At 38.1% G+C, this 25,274-nt stretch overlaps 2 protein-coding genes across 3 annotated transcripts in view; one reads left to right on the top strand and one right to left on the bottom strand.

The window, feature by feature from the left end:
• The window catches only part of LOC133574243 (glycerol kinase-like), a 77,138-nt gene extending 67,313 nt beyond the window's left edge, over positions 1–9,825 (top strand). Inside the window, exon 19 of the mRNA XM_061926342.2 lies at positions 8,319–9,825. Coding sequence (XP_061782326.1) covers positions 8,319–8,332 — 14 coding nt within the window. The 3' untranslated portion in view covers positions 8,333–9,825. The remainder of the gene's footprint in view (positions 1–8,318) is intronic.
• Positions 9,826–9,856: 31 nt separating this feature from the next.
• The window catches only part of ddx18 (DEAD (Asp-Glu-Ala-Asp) box polypeptide 18), a 41,668-nt gene continuing 26,250 nt past the window's right edge, over positions 9,857–25,274 (bottom strand). For both annotated transcript variants that reach the window (XM_061926339.2, XM_061926340.2), the window contains exons 13-15: positions 10,516–10,572; positions 10,263–10,440; positions 9,857–10,185 (exon numbers count right to left, since the gene is read on the bottom strand). In XM_061926339.2, coding sequence (XP_061782323.1) covers positions 10,040–10,185; positions 10,263–10,440; positions 10,516–10,572 — 381 coding nt within the window. In that variant the 3' untranslated portion in view covers positions 9,857–10,039. The remainder of the gene's footprint in view (positions 10,186–10,262; positions 10,441–10,515; positions 10,573–25,274) is intronic.

Here is a 25,274-nt window from a genome sequence, read left to right as displayed (position 1 = left end):
TATTATGTACTGTACATTCTACATGCTTTATACATGAATATGATGTACTGTACATTCTACATGCTACATAGAGGAATATTATGTACTGTACATTCTACATGCTTCATATATGAATATTATGTACTGTACATTCTACATGCTACATACAGGAATATGATGTACTGTACATTCTACATGCTTCATATATGAATATTATGTACTGTACATTCTACATGCTACATACAGGAATATGATGTACTGTACATTCTACATGCTTCATATATGAATATTATGTACTGTACATTCTACATGCTACATACAGGAATATTATGTACTGTACATTCTACATGCTTCATATATGAATATTATGTACTGTACATTCTACATGCTACATACAGGAATATTATGTACTGTACATTCTACATGCTTCATACAGGAATATGATGTACTGTACATTCTACATGCTACATACAGAAATATTAGGTACTGTATATTCTACATGCGTCATACAGAAATATTATGTACTGTACATTCTACATGCTTCATACAGGAATATTATGTACTGTACATTCTACATGCTACATACAGGAATATGATGTACTGTACATTCTACATGCTACATACAGGAATATGATGTACTGTACATTCTACATGCTACATACAGAAATATTATGTACTGTACATTCTACATGCTTCATACAGGAATATTATGTACTGTACATTCTACATGCTACATACAGGAATATGATGTACTGTACATTCTACATGCTTCATATATGAATATTATGTACTGTACATTCTACATGCTACATACAGGAATATGATGTACTGTACATTCTACATGCTTCATACAGGAATATGATGTACTGTACATTCTACATGCTACATACAGAAATATTAGGTACTGTATATTCTACATGCGTCATACAGAAATATTATGTACTGTACATTCTACATGCTACATACAGGAATATTATGTACTCTACATTCTACATGCTTCATAGAGGAATATTATGTACTGTACATTCTACATGCTTTATACATGAATATGATGTACTGTACATTCTACATGCTACATAGAGGAATATTATGTACTGTACATTCTACATGCTACATACAGGAATATTATGTACTCTACATTCTACATGCTTCATAGAGGAATATTATGTACTGTACATTCTACATGCTTTATACATGAATATGATGTACTGTACATTCTACATGCTACATAGAGGAATATTATGTACTGTACATTCTACATGCTTCATATATGAATATTATGTACTGTACATTCTACATGCTACATACAGGAATATGATGTACTGTACATTCTACATGCTTCATATATGAATATTATGTACTGTACATTCTACATGCTACATACAGGAATATGATGTACTGTACATTCTACATGCTACATACAGGAATATGATGTACTGTACATTCTACATGCTTTATACATGAATATGATGTACTGTACATTCTACATGCTACATAGAGGAATATTATGTACTGTACATTCTACATGCTTCATATATGAATATTATGTACTGTACATTCTACATGCTTCATATATGAATATTATGTACTGTACATTCTACATGCTACATACAGGAATATTATGTACTGTACATTCTACATGCTTCATACAGGAATATGATGTACTGTACATTCTACATGCTACATACAGAAATATTAGGTACTGTATATTCTACATGCGTCATACAGAAATATTATGTACTGTACATTCTACATGCTACATACAGGAATATTATGTACTCTACATTCTACATGCTTCATAGAGGAATATTATGTACTGTACATTCTACATGCTTTATACATGAATATGATGTACTGTACATTCTACATGCTACATAGAGGAATATTATGTACTGTACATTCTACATGCTTCATATATGAATATTATGTACTGTACATTCTACATGCTACATACAGGAATATGATGTACTGTACATTCTACATGCTTCATATATGAATATTATGTACTGTACATTCTACATGCTACATACAGGAATATGATGTACTGTACATTCTACATGCTTCATATATGAATATTATGTACTGTACATTCTACATGCTACATACAGGAATATTATGTACTGTACATTCTACATGCTTCATATATGAATATTATGTACTGTACATTCTACATGCTACATACAGGAATATTATGTACTGTACATTCTACATGCTTCATACAGGAATATGATGTACTGTACATTCTACATGCTACATACAGAAATATTAGGTACTGTATATTCTACATGCGTCATACAGAAATATTATGTACTGTACATTCTACATGCTTCATACAGGAATATTATGTACTGTACATTCTACATGCTACATACAGGAATATGATGTACTGTACATTCTACATGCTTCATATATGAATATTATGTACTGTACATTCTACATGCTACATACAGGAATATGATGTACTGTACATTCTACATGCTACATACAGAAATATTATGTACTGTACATTCTACATGCTTCATACAGGAATATTATGTACTGTACATTCTACATGCTACATACAGGAATATGATGTACTGTACATTCTACATGCTTCATATATGAATATTATGTACTGTACATTCTACATGCTACATACAGGAATATGATGTACTGTACATTCTACATGCTACATACAGGAATATGATGTACTGTACATTCTACATGCTACATACAGGAATATTATGTACTGTACATTCTACATGCTTCATATATGAATATTATGTACTGTACATTCTACATGCTACATAGAGGAATATTATGTACTGTACATTCTACATGCTACATACAGGAATATTATGTACTCTACATTCTACATGCTTCATAGAGGAATATTATGTACTGTACATTCTACATGCTTTATACATGAATATGATGTACTGTACATTCTACATGCTACATAGAGGAATATTATGTACTGTACATTCTACATGCTTCATATATGAATATTATGTACTGTACATTCTACATGCTACATACAGGAATATGATGTACTGTACATTCTACATGCTTCATATATGAATATTATGTACTGTACATTCTACATGCTACATACAGGAATATGATGTACTGTACATTCTACATGCTACATACAGGAATATGATGTACTGTACATTCTACATGCTACATACATGAATATGATGTACTGTACATTCTACATGCTACATAGAGGAATATTATGTACTGTACATTCTACATGCTTCATATATGAATATTATGTACTGTACATTCTACATGCTACATACAGGAATATGATGTACTGTACATTCTACATGCTTCATATATGAATATTATGTACTGTACATTCTACATGCTTCATATATGAATATTATGTACTGTACATTCTACATGCTACATACAGGAATATTATGTACTGTACATTCTACATGCTTCATACAGGAATATGATGTACTGTACATTCTACATGCTACATACAGAAATATTAGGTACTGTATATTCTACATGCGTCATACAGAAATATTATGTACTGTACATTCTACATGCTACATACAGGAATATTATGTACTCTACATTCTACATGCTTCATAGAGGAATATTATGTACTGTACATTCTACATGCTTTATACATGAATATGATGTACTGTACATTCTACATGCTACATAGAGGAATATTATGTACTGTACATTCTACATGCTTCATATATGAATATTATGTACTGTACATTCTACATGCTACATACAGGAATATGATGTACTGTACATTCTACATGCTTCATATATGAATATTATGTACTGTACATTCTACATGCTACATACAGGAATATGATGTACTGTACATTCTACATGCTTCATATATGAATATTATGTACTGTACATTCTACATGCTACATACAGGAATATTATGTACTGTACATTCTACATGCTTCATATATGAATATTATGTACTGTACATTCTACATGCTACATACAGGAATATTATGTACTGTACATTCTACATGCTTCATACAGGAATATGATGTACTGTACATTCTACATGCTACATACAGAAATATTAGGTACTGTATATTCTACATGCGTCATACAGAAATATTATGTACTGTACATTCTACATGCTTCATACAGGAATATTATGTACTGTACATTCTACATGCTACATACAGGAATATTATGTACTCTACATTCTACATGCTTCATACAGGAATATTATGTACTGTACATTCTACATGCGTCATACAGGAATATTATGTACTCTACATTCTACATGCTACATACAGGAATATTATGTACTGTACATTCTACATGCTTTATACATGAATATGATGTACTGTACATTCTACATGCTACATAGAGGAATATTATGTACTGTACATTCTACATGCTTCATATATGAATATTATGTACTGTACATTCTACATGCTACATACAGGAATATGATGTACTGTACATTCTACATGCTTCATATATGAATATTATGTACTGTACATTCTACATGCTACATACAGGAATATGATGTACTGTACATTCTACATGCTACATACAGGAATATGATGTACTGTACATTCTACATGCTTTATACATGAATATGATGTACTGTACATTCTACATGCTACATAGAGGAATATTATGTACTGTACATTCTACATGCTTCATATATGAATATTATGTACTGTACATTCTACATGCTACATACAGGAATATGATGTACTGTACATTCTACATGCTTCATATATGAATATTATGTACTGTACATTCTACATGCTTCATATATGAATATTATGTACTGTACATTCTACATGCTACATACAGGAATATTATGTACTGTACATTCTACATGCTTCATACAGGAATATGATGTACTGTACATTCTACATGCTACATACAGAAATATTAGGTACTGTATATTCTACATGCGTCATACAGAAATATTATGTACTGTACATTCTACATGCTACATACAGAAATATTAGGTACTGTATATTCTACATGCGTCATACAGAAATATTATGTACTGTACATTCTACATGCTTCATAGAGGAATATTATGTACTGTACATTCTACATGCTTTATACATGAATATGATGTACTGTACATTCTACATGCTACATAGAGGAATATTATGTACTGTACATTCTACATGCTTCATATATGAATATTATGTACTGTACATTCTACATGCTACATACAGGAATATGATGTACTGTACATTCTACATGCTTCATATATGAATATTATGTACTGTACATTCTACATGCTACATACAGGAATATGATGTACTGTACATTCTACATGCTTCATATATGAATATTATGTACTGTACATTCTACATGCTACATACAGGAATATTATGTACTGTACATTCTACATGCTTCATATATGAATATTATGTACTGTACATTCTACATGCTACATACAGGAATATTATGTACTGTACATTCTACATGCTTCATACAGGAATATGATGTACTGTACATTCTACATGCTACATACAGAAATATTATGTACTGTACATTCTACATGCTTCATACAGGAATATTATGTACTGTACATTCTACATGCTACATACAGGAATATGATGTACTGTACATTCTACATGCTTCATATATGAATATTATGTACTGTACATTCTACATGCTACATACAGGAATATGATGTACTGTACATTCTACATGCTACATACAGAAATATTATGTACTGTACATTCTACATGCTTCATACAGGAATATTATGTACTGTACATTCTACATGCTACATACAGGAATATGATGTACTGTACATTCTACATGCTTCATATATGAATATTATGTACTGTACATTCTACATGCTACATACAGGAATATGATGTACTGTACATTCTACATGCTTCATACAGGAATATGATGTACTGTACATTCTACATGCTACATACAGAAATATTAGGTACTGTATATTCTACATGCGTCATACAGAAATATTATGTACTGTACATTCTACATGCTACATACAGGAATATTATGTACTCTACATTCTACATGCTTCATAGAGGAATATTATGTACTGTACATTCTACATGCTTTATACATGAATATGATGTACTGTACATTCTACATGCTACATAGAGGAATATTATGTACTGTACATTCTACATGCTACATACAGGAATATTATGTACTCTACATTCTACATGCTTCATAGAGGAATATTATGTACTGTACATTCTACATGCTTTATACATGAATATGATGTACTGTACATTCTACATGCTACATAGAGGAATATTATGTACTGTACATTCTACATGCTTCATATATGAATATTATGTACTGTACATTCTACATGCTACATACAGGAATATGATGTACTGTACATTCTACATGCTTCATATATGAATATTATGTACTGTACATTCTACATGCTACATACAGGAATATGATGTACTGTACATTCTACATGCTACATACAGGAATATGATGTACTGTACATTCTACATGCTTTATACATGAATATGATGTACTGTACATTCTACATGCTACATAGAGGAATATTATGTACTGTACATTCTACATGCTTCATATATGAATATTATGTACTGTACATTCTACATGCTTCATATATGAATATTATGTACTGTACATTCTACATGCTACATACAGGAATATTATGTACTGTACATTCTACATGCTTCATACAGGAATATGATGTACTGTACATTCTACATGCTACATACAGAAATATTAGGTACTGTATATTCTACATGCGTCATACAGAAATATTATGTACTGTACATTCTACATGCTACATACAGGAATATTATGTACTCTACATTCTACATGCTTCATAGAGGAATATTATGTACTGTACATTCTACATGCTTTATACATGAATATGATGTACTGTACATTCTACATGCTACATAGAGGAATATTATGTACTGTACATTCTACATGCTTCATATATGAATATTATGTACTGTACATTCTACATGCTACATACAGGAATATGATGTACTGTACATTCTACATGCTTCATATATGAATATTATGTACTGTACATTCTACATGCTACATACAGGAATATGATGTACTGTACATTCTACATGCTTCATATATGAATATTATGTACTGTACATTCTACATGCTTCATATATGAATATTATGTACTGTACATTCTACATGCTACATACAGGAATATTATGTACTGTACATTCTACATGCTTCATACAGGAATATGATGTACTGTACATTCTACATGCTACATACAGAAATATTAGGTACTGTATATTCTACATGCGTCATACAGAAATATTATGTACTGTACATTCTACATGCTTCATACAGGAATATTATGTACTGTACATTCTACATGCTACATACAGGAATATGATGTACTGTACATTCTACATGCTTCATATATGAATATTATGTACTGTACATTCTACATGCTACATACAGGAATATGATGTACTGTACATTCTACATGCTACATACAGAAATATTATGTACTGTACATTCTACATGCTTCATACAGGAATATTATGTACTGTACATTCTACATGCTACATACAGGAATATGATGTACTGTACATTCTACATGCTTCATATATGAATATTATGTACTGTACATTCTACATGCTACATACAGGAATATGATGTACTGTACATTCTACATGCTACATACAGGAATATGATGTACTGTACATTCTACATGCTACATACAGGAATATTATGTACTGTACATTCTACATGCTACATACAGGAATATGATGTACTGTACATTCTACATGCTTCATATATGAATATGATGTACTGTACATTCTACATGCTTCATACAGGAATATTATGTACTGTACATTCTACATGCTACATACAGGAATATGATGTACTGTACATTCTACATGCTTCATATATGAATATTATGTACTGTACATTCTACATGCTACATACAGGAATATTATGTACTGTACATTCTACATGCTTCATATATGAATATTATGTACTGTACATTCTACATGCTACATAAAGGAATATGATGTACTGTACATTCTACATGCTTCATATATGAATATTATGTATTGTACATTCTACATGCTACATACAGGAATATTATGTACTGTACATTCTACATGCTACATACAGGAATATTATGTACTGAACATTCTACATGCTACATACAGGAATATTATGTACTGTACAGGAAACAGTTAATACCACTGCCAAGTAGCTGTCATTACTCTTATTTCTTTACACCTCTGCAGGATTCATGAAAGTTATCTTCTGAAAACGTGTTTTGACACTTTGTGTGCATGTAAATGTAATAATTGTTTCTTATTCTTAAAACTATATTTGTTTTTTGGCCCCTGCAGATAAGCAGCATTGACAAATCAGAATGTTTTGTGGACAGAAACATGACATGATCGTCTAGCAGTACCAATTGGAGTGAAGAAGCGGAGGACAACTTCAGTTTTTCTGGATCGGATCATGTTTGGTGTTTAGACTTACACTTAAAGAGGATCGATGGTGGTAGTTTTTTTTTTTTTTTTACTGTAGTGTAGAGAATGGTAATTGTACTCTTTTCCTGTACATCAGCACTGCAGCTTTTTTTGGTTGCCCTTAACCAGGGGTCTTCAATGTTTCACAGGCCAAGGACGCCCAAACTGATGGTTAGAAGGCGCGGGGACCGCCTACTTATACACAGTATCCTATTTAAAAATGTGATTGTTTGAAACTGACCCTAAGGTTCTTTGCTATTGTACAACACTAAAATATTCAAAGAGTACAGTATAGCACTACTAATCGCTAGCTATCTTAAATGCTAACATGAATAGAATAGAATTAGTTTTGACTTAACCTGTGAGGTATAGTGAGTAGAGTGGCTACGTCACTGCCATTTATAAATAATGATTAAGGTGCATTGAAAGACATTCACGGAAAAATTGGAGCAGGATTTAAAAAAGGAAAATAAATACATTTATAATCAACCCCCCGCCCATCTGTGGCCTCAATGGGGGTCGTGGACCACCTGTTGAAGACCTCTGACCTAAAGCTAATTAAAAAAACATGCAATTAGGGCCACAGAGAAAAAGGTTTTGCTGTAGTGTTTCCATCCATCACAGGAGTTATATTCTAGAACGCCTTGCGTTTGGCGAATTTCAGCAAAGTCAGAACACTATCATTTAAATATGCCCAAAGTGCAGCGCGGGGGCCATCTGCAGCACTACAGCAAATGCAGCACATTGTAAAAATACTATAGGTGCCCGAAATAATTGATGCACATCCTAATAAGTGATTCTTATTTAATTGAGATGCTGCAGATCCTGTATCGATCTGTCGTGAAGAAGGAGCTGAGCCAGAAGGCAAAGATCCCAATTTACCGGTCGATCCAAGTTCCCATCCTCACCTGTTATGAGCTTTGCATTATGACCGAAAGGACAAGATCACGCGTACAAGTGGCAGGTGGCGAGGTTCTCCCTTAGAGGAGCCAGATGAGGTGACTCGGACATCTGGTCAGGATGCCCCCCAAATGTCTCCCTGGGGAGGTGTTTAGAGCACGTCCGACCACAGGAAAGACAGGACACGTGGGGGACGCTGTGTCTACCAGCTGGCCTGGGAACGCCCCGAGATCCACCAGAAGGAGCTGGACAGGGGGATGGGGAGAGAAGTCTGGGCTTCTCTGCTTGGGCTGCTGCCCCCGCGACCCAACCTCTGTATATATATTTTACATTGTATAATTATTGCATTTATGGGAATGTGTCCAAGCTTGACAGTTGGTATAAAACCTGACATTTTAAACGGAATATGGTACATCTAGCAACATTTTACAGTATGCAAGTTAGTCAAGTTAAGAGCGGCACAGCATGAACACATTGATTGCTGATAAAGACTTCATTTGTGGAATAAAAAGTTGTATTCATTCTTCAATGACATTTATTACAAACCAATGGAATTTTTGTAACCTAAAGATGGAATTGTGCATAAAACCTCCAGAATTACTGTTCTGATACAATTCACACACAAGGAGTATGAAGTATTGTCACCATGACAGAATTAAGGAGAGAAGAGCAGGGAAAAAAGGAATATTTTCGGTTTAGCGAGAGAACTGCCTTCTGTCACTCCTTCCTTTGTTGACATGCTTAAACATTTTCGACTTGTTCACATTCTTGGACTTCTGGTATCCAAAGCCACCGCCGCCACCTCGTTTTAGCAGCTTTGCGCCTTTGATGCTGTTGACGTCTGGAGGGGAAAACTGTTAAGGAAATCAGAGCAACGCTTTGGCATGAGACGACAGGTGAAGCGACAGAAAAGGATACTGAGATCCACGTAGGGAGGAACTTTGAAGCCAAAGGACAAGGCCACCATGAGGAGGTCCAGCGTTTTGACGCTGTAGATCTGCTTGAGCGAGTGCGAGTCGTAAGCCCTCACGTAGGACTTGTAAGCCTCTTGGGCCGACTTGTGGAGATAGTAGTTCTTCTCAATAAGCTTCTCCAACTGTGAAGCAGACATTTGGCTCACATTGGTAATGCGTACGAGTTAGACATCTTGCAAATGTGATGAAAGTCTTACCTGGGACTGAATATCAGAGATTTTACTCCAGGAAAATTCAAACTCGCTCAGGGGAACCTGCAGCACACAAAATACTTGACATGGTACTTTCGACTAGTACTGCGGTGTCGACGAGCACAAGCAGAGCGAAGTAAGGACTTACTCACACTCAATCATAATGTACCGTATTTTCCGCACTATAAGGCGCACCTAAAAACCACAAATTTTCTCAAAAGCTGACAGTGCGCCTTATAACCCGGTGCGCTTTATATATGGATAAATATTAAGATTCATTTTCATAAAGTTTAGGTCTCGCAACTACGGTAAACAGCCGCCATCTTTTTTCCCCGTAGAAGAAGCGCGCGGTGCATGCTGGGATATGTGACGTTTCATTTCCATTTGTGTGTTTATGTAAAGACCCCAAAATGGCTCCTATTAAGTGTGTTGTCTGTCTAATTATAAATAATGCAGACGAGGCGTGTTAACTGAGTTCTCAACGTTTACTCACAGCGTGCTCATAACCACATTCTAACTCCCAGCATACAACAACGCTTCTCAGGGCTACCGCGCATGCTCGTAACTATCGTTGCATGCTGGGTAGTGTAGTTGTTATATTTGCTAGCTCATAACAGCACATTGAGAGACACGCTTACGCGCTTAATTCAATACTCGCCGTCATTCCGGGTGGATTGACAAAAGACCTCCAGCCGCTAGATATTGGTGTCAACAGGGCATTCGAAGCTAGACTGCTAACTGCGTGGGAACAATGGATGACAGAAGGCGAACACACCTTCACTAAGACGAGGAGGCAGCGCCAGACGACGCCAACATCTGCCAGTGGATCGTAAATTTGCCCAACTTTTCACTTCGGACACCGAAGACGAAGGATTTACGAATGAAGAATAACTTCAGAAAGTGAGCGCTATGTTTATTTTGTGTGTTGTGACATTAACGTTCGAGCAACATGCTGTTGCTATTGCTCTGCACTATTTTGAATTTTACTATGTTTGTGATTGCACATTTGCGTACATTTTGGGAGTGAACAGAGTTGTTAGAACGCTGGTTTTTAATATATTATTAAAGTTTGACTGACCTATCTGACTGTTTTTTTGACATTCCCTTTAGCGCAGCGTAGGCGCGGCTTATAGTCCGGGGCGGCTTATTGGTGGACAAAGTTATGAAATATGCCATTCATTGAAGGTGCGGCTAATAATCCGGTGCGCCTTATAGTGCGGAAAATACGGTACCTGAACCATCACACCTGAAGTATGCTTACACTGAGCATGTGCTTCACATAACTGGCACGACTGGAAGAGAATGTCTCCGCCCGGTACAAGACCTAGATAACCGTGTCAGGTCACGCGTGTCTTTCGGATCATGTTTTTTCTTTACTTTTTTTTTTTTTAACAGTCTGGTGTGCTGTTTTGGAGCACTTCGGCAGACCTTTTGGCAGAATCTGCAAAAAAATCTTGGATATCACTCACACCACCTGCTGGCCAAATGTATGATTAAAGTGTAATGCATTCAATTGTGCATCTGTTGAGGCTCTTGAAAATGACAATGAATGACTAAATGTTTGACCGAATGGTTTTGCTAGTTAAACTAACAACGTATAACATATGTTTTATGTACTGTATAGGTATTGTGTGATTTTGCCAACATGGTAGAAGCATATGATAGGGCAGGACGTGTAATGTTTTTCTGTCACCTTGAGGAAATGACAGGTAAGGACAAGGTTATGTCATTTGGAAAATGACATACAGAAGAGAGCAGATTTAGTTCATTTTTAGTTGTAAGCCATTTTTATTTCTTGACAAAACCTCTCTATCATCCAGCTATGGATTTCTGGTGGCTGGTTAAAAATAATAAATACAGGATGCGTTACTTTATTAAAGGTAATGTTTACAAACACGTTTGAGAACTGACGTTGCCGAGAATCGAACCCACGTCATGTGGCATAAAAGGTATTTGCGTAACCGGTTTGGATTAAATTTGCTGTCATTCTAATGGAATTTTAAGAACAATTTTTTTATTCTCTATCTATTCGAACTGACCACAACAAAAGGCCACATTTTCAATGGAGCTTGGGCGGTTTATGAGTTGTCCAATCTCCTGGCAAAATCTGAACCGTGCCCTAAAAAGAGTCATGTGGTACAAGCGGGCAACGAGGTTTCACAACAATCATTTTTGGCTCCCCCCCCCACAAGATGCAAGCCTCGATACGCGCTTTGCAGAAACGCGCCCTCTCTTACTCGACATTTTCTCCCATCACTAGATATTACCCTCGTCTACCCACATCTAGATAGATAGATAGTACCTTATTGATTCCTTCAGGAGAGTTCCCTCAGGGGGGGGGGGCGGCAGCGGCGATGACCAAGAAGAACGCGGAGTTGGAATATAATTACAACATTTTATGTACATATTTATATACAGATTTGAACAATTAGTGATTCAATGAAATATATTTATTAATTGTGGTTCTTACAAAAAATATATCTTATAAAATATAAAAGCTAAAATGTCTCTTAAAGCTCTGCCCCTTTAATTACCGTATTTTCCGCACTATAGGGCGCACCTAAAAACCACAAATTTTCTCAAAAGCTGACAGTGCGCCTTATAACCCGGTGCGCTTTATATATGGATAAATATTAAGATTCATTTTCATAAAGTTTCGGTCTCGCAACTTCGGTAAACAGCCGCCATCTTTTTTCCCCGTAGAAGAAGCGCGCGGTGCATGCTGGGATATGTGACGTTTCATTTCCATTTGTGTGTTTATGTAAAGACCCCAAAATGGCTCCTATTAAGTGTGTTGTCTGTCTAATTATAAATAATGCAGACGAGGCGTGTTAACTGAGTTCTCAACGTTTACTCACAGCGTGCTCATAACCACATTCTAACTCCCAGCATACAACAACGCTTCTCGGGCTACCGCGCATGCTCGTCACTATCGTTGCATGCTGGGTAGTGTAGTTGTTATATTTGCTAGCTCATAACATCACATTAAGAGACACGCTTACGCGCTTAATTCAATACTCGCCGTCATTCCGGGTGGATTGACAAAAGACCTCCAGCCGCTAGATATTGGTGTCAACAGGGCATTCGAAGCTAGACTGCTAACTGCGTGGGAACAGTGGATGACAGAAGGCGAACACACGTGACGTTCACCAAGACAGGGAGACAGCGCCGGACGACATTTTGGATCCCACATTCGCCCAACTTTTCAATTCGGACTGCGTTGACCCTGGATCTCAGGAAACAGAGTGGACCGACACCATCAGATGACATGGCACCCCAAACCATCACTGATGGTGGAAACTTTACACTAGACTTCAGGCAACGTGGATCCTGTGCCTCTCCTGTCTTCCTCCAGACTCTGGGACCTCGATTTCCAAAGGAAATGCAAAATTTGCTTTCGTCAGAAAACATGACTTTGGACCACTCAGCAGCAGTCCAGCTGGTGTCGGTCCACTCTGTTTCCTGAGATCCAGGGTCAACGCAGCTGTCTACCAGCAAGTTTTAGAGCACTTCATGCTTCCTGCTGCTGACCTGCTCTATGGAGATGGAGATTTCAAGTTCCAACAGGACTTGGCGCCTGCACACAGCGCAAAATCTACCCGTGCCTGGTTTACGGACCATGGTATTTCTGTTCTAAATTGGCCCGCCAACTCCCCTGACCTTAGCCCCATAGAAAATCTGTGGGGTATTGTGAAAAGGAAGATGCAGAATGCCAGACCCAAAAACGCAGAAGAGTTGAAGGCCACTATCAGAGCAACCTGGGCTCTCATAACACCTGAGCAGTGCCAGAAACTCATCGACTCCATGCCACGCCGCATTAACGCAGTAATTGAGGCAAAAGGAGCTCCAACCAAGTATTGAGTATTGTACATGCTCATATTTTTCATTTTCATACTTTTCAGTTGGCCAACATTTCTAAAAATCCCTTTTTTGTATTAGCCTTACACAATATTCTAATTTTGTGACACACGGAATTTTGGATTTTCATTTGTTGCCACTTCAAATCACCAAAATTAAATGAAATAAACATTTGAATGCATCAGTCTGTGTGCAATGAATAAATATAATGTACAAGTTACACCTTTTGAATGCAATTACTGAAATAAATCAAGTTTTTCAAAATATTCTAATTTACTGGCTTTTACCTGTATATGTGTGTGTATATATATATATATATATATATATGTGTGTGTGTGTGTATATATATATATATATATATATATATATGATATGTGTGTGTATGTTACTCATCAGTTACTCAGTACTTGAGTAGTTTTTTTACAACATACTTTTTACTTTTACTCAAGTAAATATTTGGGTGACTACTCCTTACTTTTACTTGAGTAATAAATCTCTAAAGTAACAGTACTCTTACTTGAGTACAATTTCTGGCTACTCTACCCACCTCTGCTCATGGCTTATATCTTAATAGAATCCTTCCCGTTGACTATTTACAACACTACACAGTATTTATTATTATTATTATTATTATCTATAATTGCATTTAAATGGCATTGCATACATGTAAAATTAAATGCTATTTCACATTATTTGACCAGTAGCAGTTACACCCATCTGAACAGGTCAGCCACCTGTTTAAAGCCCGATCACAGTTGAAATCTTGAAATGAATGGTCTTTAATGGCCAAAACATTAACCTGGACAACATTTTAACAGCTGGTTGGCTCGGATTTTATTATTTTCATTGCATTCACATGCTGCAGTGGACAGTGGACAATTTAGCTTCAGTCCATGTGTGTTTATTGACAACATGGTTATAACCTGGACACGTTAGATCGTCGGTATTGTAACACGTGACTGTTACTACGAGCGTCTGCCCCGGGCCACGAGTCAAACAGCGGCGGTGTTAATGAAGCAGCGTCAGGCTGCTCACCGTCAGTGAAACGCTCGGTGAAGTCACGGATTAACGTTAAATATATGACGAGCCGCGAGCGATGCAGCTATAACCTATCTACTAGTGATGGGTTGATGAGGCGTCATGAAGCGTTTTGACACATTGCAAAACTGTATTGATACTGTGTCGATACTGTGTCACTAAATAATGACATCTGCTGGACATTAAAAATCCCTACAGGCAACCTATGGACCGACTCAACTGATACTGATTTTATGACCTAGTACAGTTGTTCTCAAATGGGGGTACGTGAACCCCTGGGGGTACTTGAAGGTATGCCAAGGGGTACGTGAGATTTTTTAAAAATATTCTAAAAATAGCAACAATTCAAAAATCCTTTATATATTTATTGAATAATACTTCAACAAAATATGAATGTAAGTTCATAAACTCAGTGAAGCACAAGCTCAGGTTTGTCACTAAAATGTCTGTCAAAAAGAACTGTGAAAAGAAATGTAACTATGCAATATTCAGTGTTGACAGCCAGATTTTTTGTGGACATGTTCCATAAATATTGATGTTAAAGATTTATTTTTTTTGTGAAGAAATGTTTAGAATTAAGTTCATGAATCCAGATGGATCTCTAATACAATCCCCAAAGAGGGCACTTTAAGTTGATTATTACTTCTAGGTGTAGAAATCTTTATTTATAATTGAATCACTTGTTTATTTTTCAACAAGTTTTTAGTTATTTTTATATCTTTTTTTTCCCAAATAGTTCAAGAAAGACCACTACAAATGAGCAATATTTTGCACTGTTATACAATTTAATAAATCAGAAACTGATGACATAGTGCTGTATTTTACTTCTTTATCTTTTTTTTTCCAACCAAAAATGCTTTGCTCTGATTAGGGGGTACTTGAATTTAAAAAAAAATCACAGGGGGTACATTGCTGAAAAAAGGTTGAGAACCACTGACCTAGTACCGTATTTTCCGCACTATAAGGCGCACCTAAAAACCACAATTTTTCTCAAAAGCTGACAGTGCGCCTTATAACCCGGTGCGCTTTATTACGATTCATTTTCATAAAGTTTCGGTCTCGCAACTTCGGTAAACAGCCGCCATCTTTTTTCCCGGTAGAACAGGAAGCGCTTCTTCTTCTACGCAAGCAACCGCCAAGGAAAGCACCCGCCCCCATAGAACAGGAAGCGCTTCACCCGCCCCCGGAAGAAGAAGAAAAAACGCGCGGATATCACCGTACGTTTCATTTCCTGTTTACATCTGTAAAGACCACAAACTGGCTCCTACTAAGCGATCCGGTTCATAAAAAGACGCAATCTCTCCATCCGCACACGGATTACTACCGTATTTCACAGCTGATATTCCTGTGAACCGCACTGTGGAACGGGAGCACGTACGGTGAATATTCGCACCACAGGGAATGAGAAGTCATCCTTCACTGTGGTTCTAGCTTGCCATGCTAACTTCCACCCGTGGTGATATTCAAAAGGAAGACCTTGCCAAAAGAGACCTTTCCAGCCGGCGTCATCATAAAAGCTAACTCGAAGGGATGGATGGATGAAGAAAAGATGAGCGAGTGGTTAAGGGAAGTTTACGCGAAGAGGCCGGGTGGCTTTTTTCACACAGCTCCGAAGGCGAACACACCTTCACTAAGACGGGCAGATAGCGCCGGTCGACATACGCCAACATCTGCCAGTGGATCGTAAATGCCTGGGCAGATAGTTTCGGTCACAACTGTGGTCCGAGCTTTCCGGAAGGCAGGATTCACAGAACTGCTGCACAACAGCGACACTGAATCCGATGACTTCGACGAGGCGGAGCCGGCCATTTTTGGATCCCACGCTTGCGCAACTTTTCAATTCGGACACCGAAGACGAAGAATTCGAAGGATTTACGAATGAAGAATAACTTCAGAAGGTGAGCGCTATGTTTATTTTGTGTGTTGTGACATTAACGTTCGAGCAACATTATGTTGCTATTTATTGCTCTACACCATTTTGAATTTTACTATGTTTGTGATTGCACATTTGCGTACATTTTGGGACAGAGTTGTTAGAACGCTGGTTTTCAATATATTATTAAAGTTTGACTGAACTATCTGACTGTTTTTTTGACATTCACTTTAGCGCAGCGTTTTTTTGACATTCACTTTAGCGCAGCGTAGGCGCGGCTTATAGTCCGGGGCGGCTTATTGGTGGACAAAATTATGAAATATGTAATTCATAGAAGGTGCGGCTAATAATCCGGTGCGCCTTATAGTGCGGAAAATACGGTATATACAATAATATAAACCAAGTCATTGTATTTCATTTAGGATTATTTCATAACTTCATTTAAATAAAAATATATTTTTTGTCTTTTTTAGATACAGTCAAATAATGTGAACATGTATCATAACATGGAAATCTAAGAGAACGTGTTGTGAATGAGGATGCTTGTGGACCTGGAAATTATTATTTATTTATTTTTACACATTTTTATTAAAAAAAAAACAGTTTTTCCAACGTATTCAATTTTAGACGCTTTCTCTTCTTAGTTATTATTTCTCCGGCTGTAGAAAAGAGCCGCTCACAGGGCACAGAAGAGGCGTCAGTGCGACACAGTTCGCGTATCGGTCACGTGACCAAAACAGCTCATGATCGGTCACGTGACTTTCTAAAAGCGGTACGTCCACCGACACAGGGTTTCGCTCTATGAGCTCGACGCATGTGCCGATGCATCGGTGTTGCCGGACCCATCACTACTATCTACCTATAACACCTGTAAAAATGAAGCAATGCTACCACGCTAGCAAGCGTTAGCTCGCCGGCTATGAGCCACCAAGCTGCTAACTGTCGCCAAAAGGCACCATTTAATTTTTTTTCCCCATGGCATCCTGGATCAAGGCTTTCAGCAGCTTTTGGACGTTTGAGGTAGAAACGTAGGAAGCGCCATCATTATGAAAAGTAGCCGGCGAATATTTTGATTCCGTCCGTCCATCCGTCCCTCTTCTTCTTCTTCTCCTTCTGGCCCACCAGGTGAATTAAGTGCTATTGCATAGTGCATAGTAGGCTACCGCCACCTACTGCACCTGAGGTGTAACTACAAGCAACATTCACAGACAGTCCCATTGCTTTTATGAGCGGTCGACCGAGTCAAAAGCCGAAAAATCAATTTGTGGCGGACGTAATTCTTTCGTGGCGGGCCGCCACAAATAAATGAATGTGTGGGAAACACTGATATATTAGATGTGCAATGATGTGTATATTATCTTTAAAATCAGCGCAGGGAAGTCGTCTTACAAATGAACACCTTAAATCCATCTTTAGGGTTTCAACAGCACAGCACCATACAACAAACATGAATTAAGTCGTTGCCAAGTATTGATCTTAGACAAGAGCATTGAAAGAAATCTACTGGATTGCAAACACCAAATGTTGGCAGTTTGTTATGTCACATGACACTCATGAAATAAACAAAAATTGTTGTAAACTATTAGGAATTATGCTATTCCGAGGTGTTAAAAAGTACAACGTACATCACACTGATCACAAATCGTAAAAAGATCCAAATTGTGTGGAAACTACGTCCGTGTATAAAGATCCAGGCAATTCATATGATCCGCATTTTATAAATTTTTACAAGTTACACTCAAATTTAATCAAAACAGAACATAAAGTGAAGCTTTTTTCTAATCACATTAATCAATTACTTGTTGCAGCCCTGAATTACAATGGAACCTTGATTTACGAACGCCTCTACTTGCGAGGTTTTGGGTTGACAAATGTTTTGCATGCCACTTCAAGCCATTGGGGGACACCTCTATAATAAGATCACTTCCTGTACACAACGGCATAGCCATTTTGAAGAGGCTGGGCCTCCTACGTCACATCCTGTACACATGGGCGCGGTCATTTCGAAGAGCTTTGACGGCGAGCAGCACTTCCGACGTGTTTATTTTCACAATTGTTGTACTGTCAACCTGTCTCAGAGAGTACTTTGTGTGATCAGAAAAGCTTTAAACTCTCACAGTCGCACTGTATAGCTTCGGGTTGTCAGACAACTGCTTTGAGTTAACACTTGAGCTAGTTAGCCTCTGGCTTGCTGCCCCTTCAGTTCAAAGATTTTATCAGCTAAGCAGCAAGTCTTTAATTGTGATAGGACCGAAAAAGATGCCACAGGAAAAAGCACTACCGGCAAACAAGCCGATGAAGGATCTCCTCACACTTCTAGGTTGTGCCGCTGTTTAATCACTCCGAAACTCCCAGTGTTCATTCAACAATGCCACAAATATTAGTCAACTCAAGGTAAAATGATTTTCCTTTTTTTTTTTTTTTAATTACAGCAACATGGTGGTTAAAGTTTTGAAGCGCACCAACGAGACTTCTGTGTGTGTGCATGTTGACATTTAAGCTTTCTGTAATGTGTTTGGATAAAAAGAGATTGTTGAGTCATTACCCCATTATGTTTCTTTGATATACATCAGGCATGTAAGAACTCTTGAAGAGAAAAAGAGGAAAACTGTTGATAGAAATGGTCCTCTTTTTTCGTCAAAGTGCTGCCCCGCAAGCCCTGAAAGAAAATGTTGAAAATCCATTTTCTGTAATTGGGTGCATTTGTACCCTATATTTTACCTTTAAATGTATTCTCATCTACCAACCTCTTTTGGATGTCTTTTTGACACGTCCCATGTAATGTGTTGGTTTTTTTTAGTAGATTTACTAACATTATTATCATTGAAAATGTAATGTAAAGTTCCATAAGATGCATGCAAAGAACTAAGGAAACATTTCCCATTTGGCAACTCTATGTTTTAGCCACGCCCCACAGGTAATACACTTCCGGTGTTGTGACCTCTGTTTAGTGTTTACATCCGTTCCATCAAATTTATACCTTCTCGCTGGCTACTAATAAATACATTAGAACTACAACTGGAGTGTCTTATCACTTTTATGCAGACGACTGTCAAATTTATATGCCGATTTCAAAAGGCCACGGCCCCCTGACACCCCTTCTCAACTGTCTATGTGACATCAAGGCTTGGTTAGCCCAGAATGTTTTAATAATGAAACGGAAATTTCAGTTTTTGGTCCGGCCCTCACTGACTTGGGACCATTGCAAAATTATGTGCGTCCCAAAGTCACCAGCCTTGGCGTCACTATAGACAGCGATTTTAAACTTGACAAACAAGTCAATGGCGTTTTAAAATCGTGTTTTATCATCTTCGTTTTTATCTTTTAACCTTTTTGAACAAATCGTGCATGCTTTTATTTCAAGTCGCCTGGACTACTGCAATGCACTTCATGCTGGCATTAGCCAAAAAGCTCTCTCCCGGTTGCAGTTAGACCAGAATGCGGCAGCACGACTTTTAACAGGGGCCAGGAAACGCGAGCATATAACCCCAATTCTTCAGAGTTTGCACTGGCTCCCTGTTCATCTTAGAACTGATTTTAAAACCTTGCTGTTTGTTTTTAAAGCTTTACATGGACTGGCACCTCAGTATATCTCAGACCTCATCCAAATTTACACTCCTGCGCGCACTCTGAGGTCCGAGAGCCAGCTCCAGCTCGTGGTGCCCAAGACCACACTTAAATCCATGGGAGACAGGGCCTTCTCTGTGGTCTGCCCTAAACTCTGGAACACTCTGCCCCTCCATGTTCAAACTGCTCCCACAGTGGAGTGTTTTAAGTCTCGTCTTAAGACCCACTTTTATTCTTTGGCTTTTAACTCTACGTGAGTTGTGTGGTCCTCTGTCCTCTGTGTTTTTTATACATTTTGATTTCTATTACTGTTTTAATTAGTTTTACCCTTTAAAATCGTTTTTAAATCATTTATTTTTAAATTGTTTTATATTTATTTATTATTTGGTTTTATTCAGTCATTGGTGGAGCTAAGGATAATATTTGAATATTGTTTTAATATTGTTTTTAATATTGTTGTGCAGCACTTCGGAAACATTTTTGTTGTTTAAATGTACTATATAAATAAAGTGGATTGGATTGGATTACAACTGGTTCAGAACTAACAGTGTTTGGATTTAACCTACTCAGTGGCCTAGGGGTTAGAGTGTCCGCCCTGAGATTGGTAGGTCGTGAGTTCTAACCCCGGCTGAGTCATACCAAAGACTGTATAAATGGGACCCAGTGACTCCCTGCTTGGCACTCAGCATCAAGGGTTGGATTTGGGGGTTAAATCATCAAAAATGATTCCCGGGCGCGGCCACCGCTGCTGCTCATTGCTCCCCTCACCTCCCAGGGGGTGAACAAGGGGATGGGTCAAACGCAGAGGACAAATTTTACCACACCTAGTGTGTGTGTTACAATCATTGGTACTTTAACTTAATCATCCAAATATGATTAGCAGCAAAGTAAAAATCTGTCACACCGTTGTGGCTCGCAGAGCAAACGCAGGCAACAAGTAGGCTAGCTAGATGATAGCTATGTTAACTAGCGCGCTTGTTTCGGCGCACTGTCCTGCAATTTGGTGCGGAGTTTAGGCAAGAGGAAGCGCAAGTACCTGCAACCGAGGAGAGTGTTTAACAAATTTTGTTTGAATCCTATTTTTGTTTTTCCTATTGTACCGTATTTTCCGCACTATAAGGCACACCTAAAAACCACAAATTTTCTCAAAAGCTGACAGTGCGCCTTATAACCCGGTGCGCTTTATATATGGATAAATATTAAGATTCATTTTCATAAAGTTTAGGTCTCGCAACTACGGTAAACAGCCGCCATCTTTTTTCCCCGTAGAAGAAGCGCGCGGTGCATGCTGGGATATGTGACGTTTCATTTCCATTTGTGTGTTTATGTAAAGACCCCAAAATGGCTCCTATTAAGTGTGTTGTCTGTCTAATTATAAATAATGCAGACGAGGCGTGTTAACTGAGTTCTCAACGTTTACCGTACTCACAGCGTGCTCATAACCACATTCTAACTCCCAGCATAAACGCTTCTCAGGGCTACCGCGCATGCTCGTAACTATCGTTGCATGCTGGGTAGTGTAGTTGTTATATTTGCTAGCTCATAACAGCACATTGAGAGACACGCTTACGCGCTTAATTCAATACTCGCCGTCATTCCGGGTGGATTGACAAAAGACCTCCAGCCGCTAGATATTGGTGTCAACAGGGCATTCGAAGCTAGACTGCTAACTGCGTGGGAACAGTGGATGACGAAGAAGCGCGCGGTGCATGCTGGGATATGTGACGTTTCATTTCCATTTGTGTGTTTATGTAAAGACCCCAAAATGGCTCCTATTAAGTGTGTTGTCTGTCTAATTATAAATAATGCAGACGAGGCGTGTTAACTGAGTTCTCAACGTTTACTCACAGCGTGCTCATAACCACATTCTAACTCCCAGCATACAACAACGCTTCTCAGGGCTACCGCGCATGCTCGTAACTATCGTTGCATGCTGGGTAGTGTAGTTGTTATATTTGCTAGCTCATAACAGCACATTGAGAGACACGCTTACGCGCTTAATTCAATACTCGCCGTCATTCCGGGTGGATTGACAAAAGACCTCCAGCCGCTAGATATTGGTGTCAACAGGGCATTCGAAGCTAGACTGCTAACTGCGTGGGAACAATGGATGACAGAAGGCGAACACACCTTCACTAAGACGAGGAGGCAGCGCCAGACGACGCCAACATCTGCCAGTGGATCGTAAATTTGCCCAACTTTTCACTTCGGACACCGAAGACGAAGGATTTACGAATGAAGAATAACTTCAGAAAGTGAGCGCTATGTTTATTTTGTGTGTTGTGACATTAACGTTCGAGCAACATTATGTTGCTATTGCTCTGCACTATTTTGAATTTTACTGTTTGTGATTGCACATTTGCGTACATTTTGGGAGTGAACAGAGTTGTTAGAACGCTGGTTTTTAATATATTATTAAAGTTTGACTGACCTATCTGACTGTTTTTTTGACATTCCCTTTAGCGCAGCGTAGGCGCGGCTTATAGTCCGGGGCGGCTTATTGGTGGACAAAGTTATGAAATATGCCATTCATTGAAGGTGCGGCTAATAATCCGGTGTGCCTTATAGTGCGGAAAATACGGTAGTCCTTTTACATATATCACCCACGGAACTTTTGTTTTCGTTAGAGCATTACGGTCGGACGGGTTTTCATGGGACACATTTCCTGTGTTGTGTGTTGTTGCGCTGAGAAGCCACAAATGTATACTGCTTGATTGCTGATAACATACTAGGATTGTACGGTAGTCCGGTATTAGTATAGTACCACAAAACCAAAGAATAATTTTCAGTACTATATCGCCACTGAAAAGTACCGGTCCGCCACACCCGCGCCCCCGTCACGTTGTGTCATTGCTGCTTTACGAGCATGTTCCGCAGTGCACAATTACGGAGTACAAACAGTGTGTAGACAGAAAAGGGAGAACGGATGCATTTTGGTTTAAAAACTAACAATAAAAGGTGAAGCTATAACACTGAAAAGCCCACCAAAAGAGGTGCTTTAAAGGGGAACATTATCACCAGACCTATGTAAGCGTCAATATATACCGTACCTTGATGTTGCAGAAAAAAGACCATATATTTTTTTAACCGATTTCCGAACTCTAAATGGGGGAATTTTGGCGAAATAAACGGCTTTCGTCACATCGGGAAGCAATCCGCCATTTTCGCAAACACATTACAAACACCGAGTCAAATTAGTTCTGTTATTTTCCGTTTTTTCGACTGTTTTCCGTACCTTGGAGACATCATGCCGCGTCGGTGTGTTGTCGGAGGGTGTAACAACACGAACAGGGTTCAAGTTGCACCAGTGGCCCAAAGATGCGAAAGTGGCAAGAAATTGAACGTTTGTTCCGCACACTTTACCGACGAAAGCTATGCTACGACAGAGATGGCATAGAAGAATATCGACCCTAGCTTCCCTGGCCTGCTGACATCAACTCCAAAACTGGACAGATCAGCTTTCAGGAAAAGAGAGCGGATGAGGGTATGTCTACAGAATATATTAATTGATGAAAACTGGGCTGTCTGCACTCTCAAAGTGCATGTTGTTGCCAAATGTGTTTCATATGCTGTAAACCTAGTTCATAGTTGTTAGTTTCCTTTAATGCCAAACAATCACATACCAATCGTTGGTTAGAAGGCGATCGCCGAATTCGTCCTCGCTTTCTCCCGTGTCGCTGGCTGTCGTGTCGTTTTCGTCGGTTTCGCTTGCATACGGTTCAAACCGATATGGCTCAATAGCTTCAGTTTCTTCTTCAATTTCGTTTTCGCTACCTGCCTCCACACTACAACCATCCGTTTCAATACATGCATAATCTGTTGAATCGCTTAAGCCGCTGAAATCCGAGTCTGAATCCGAGCTAATGTCGCTATACCTTGCTGTTCTATCCGCCATGTTTGTTTGTATTGGCATCACTGTGTGACGTCACAGGAAAATGGACGGGTGTATATAACGATGGTTAAAATCAGGCACTTTGAAGCTTTTTTTTTTTTTTTTTTTTTAGGGATATTGCATGATGGGTAAAATTTAAAAAAAAACTTTGAAAAATGAAATAAGCCACTGGGAACTGATTTTTAATGGTTTTAACCCTTCTGAAATTGTGATAATGTTCCCCTTTACGACATGGCTAGCTTAAGTCCAGCCCCAGTCAGCAGTGTTATAGCTACTTGTAAATCACTAATCCTCATTTCCATGGCGACAAATAAAGTAATTTTCTTACAAGTATCATCCCTGCAGGACGAGGAATAGCTAAACATGCTTCACTACACACTGTAGCTCACCGGCGTCAAAAAGTAAACAAACGCCATGGGTGGATCTACACTTAACATCCAGTTATGATACCAAGTACAGTAGCGTATCTCGTCAATACTACTATGATTTCGTCGATATTTTTTGGCATCACAACATATCTTTTTGTTTAAAAAAAAA

The sequence above is a fragment of the Nerophis lumbriciformis genome, linkage group LG31 (genome assembly GCF_033978685.3).
Source record: "Nerophis lumbriciformis linkage group LG31, RoL_Nlum_v2.1, whole genome shotgun sequence".
Taxonomy (NCBI): domain Eukaryota; kingdom Metazoa; phylum Chordata; class Actinopteri; order Syngnathiformes; family Syngnathidae; genus Nerophis; species Nerophis lumbriciformis.
This window is presented reverse-complemented; position numbering and strand designations above follow the sequence as displayed.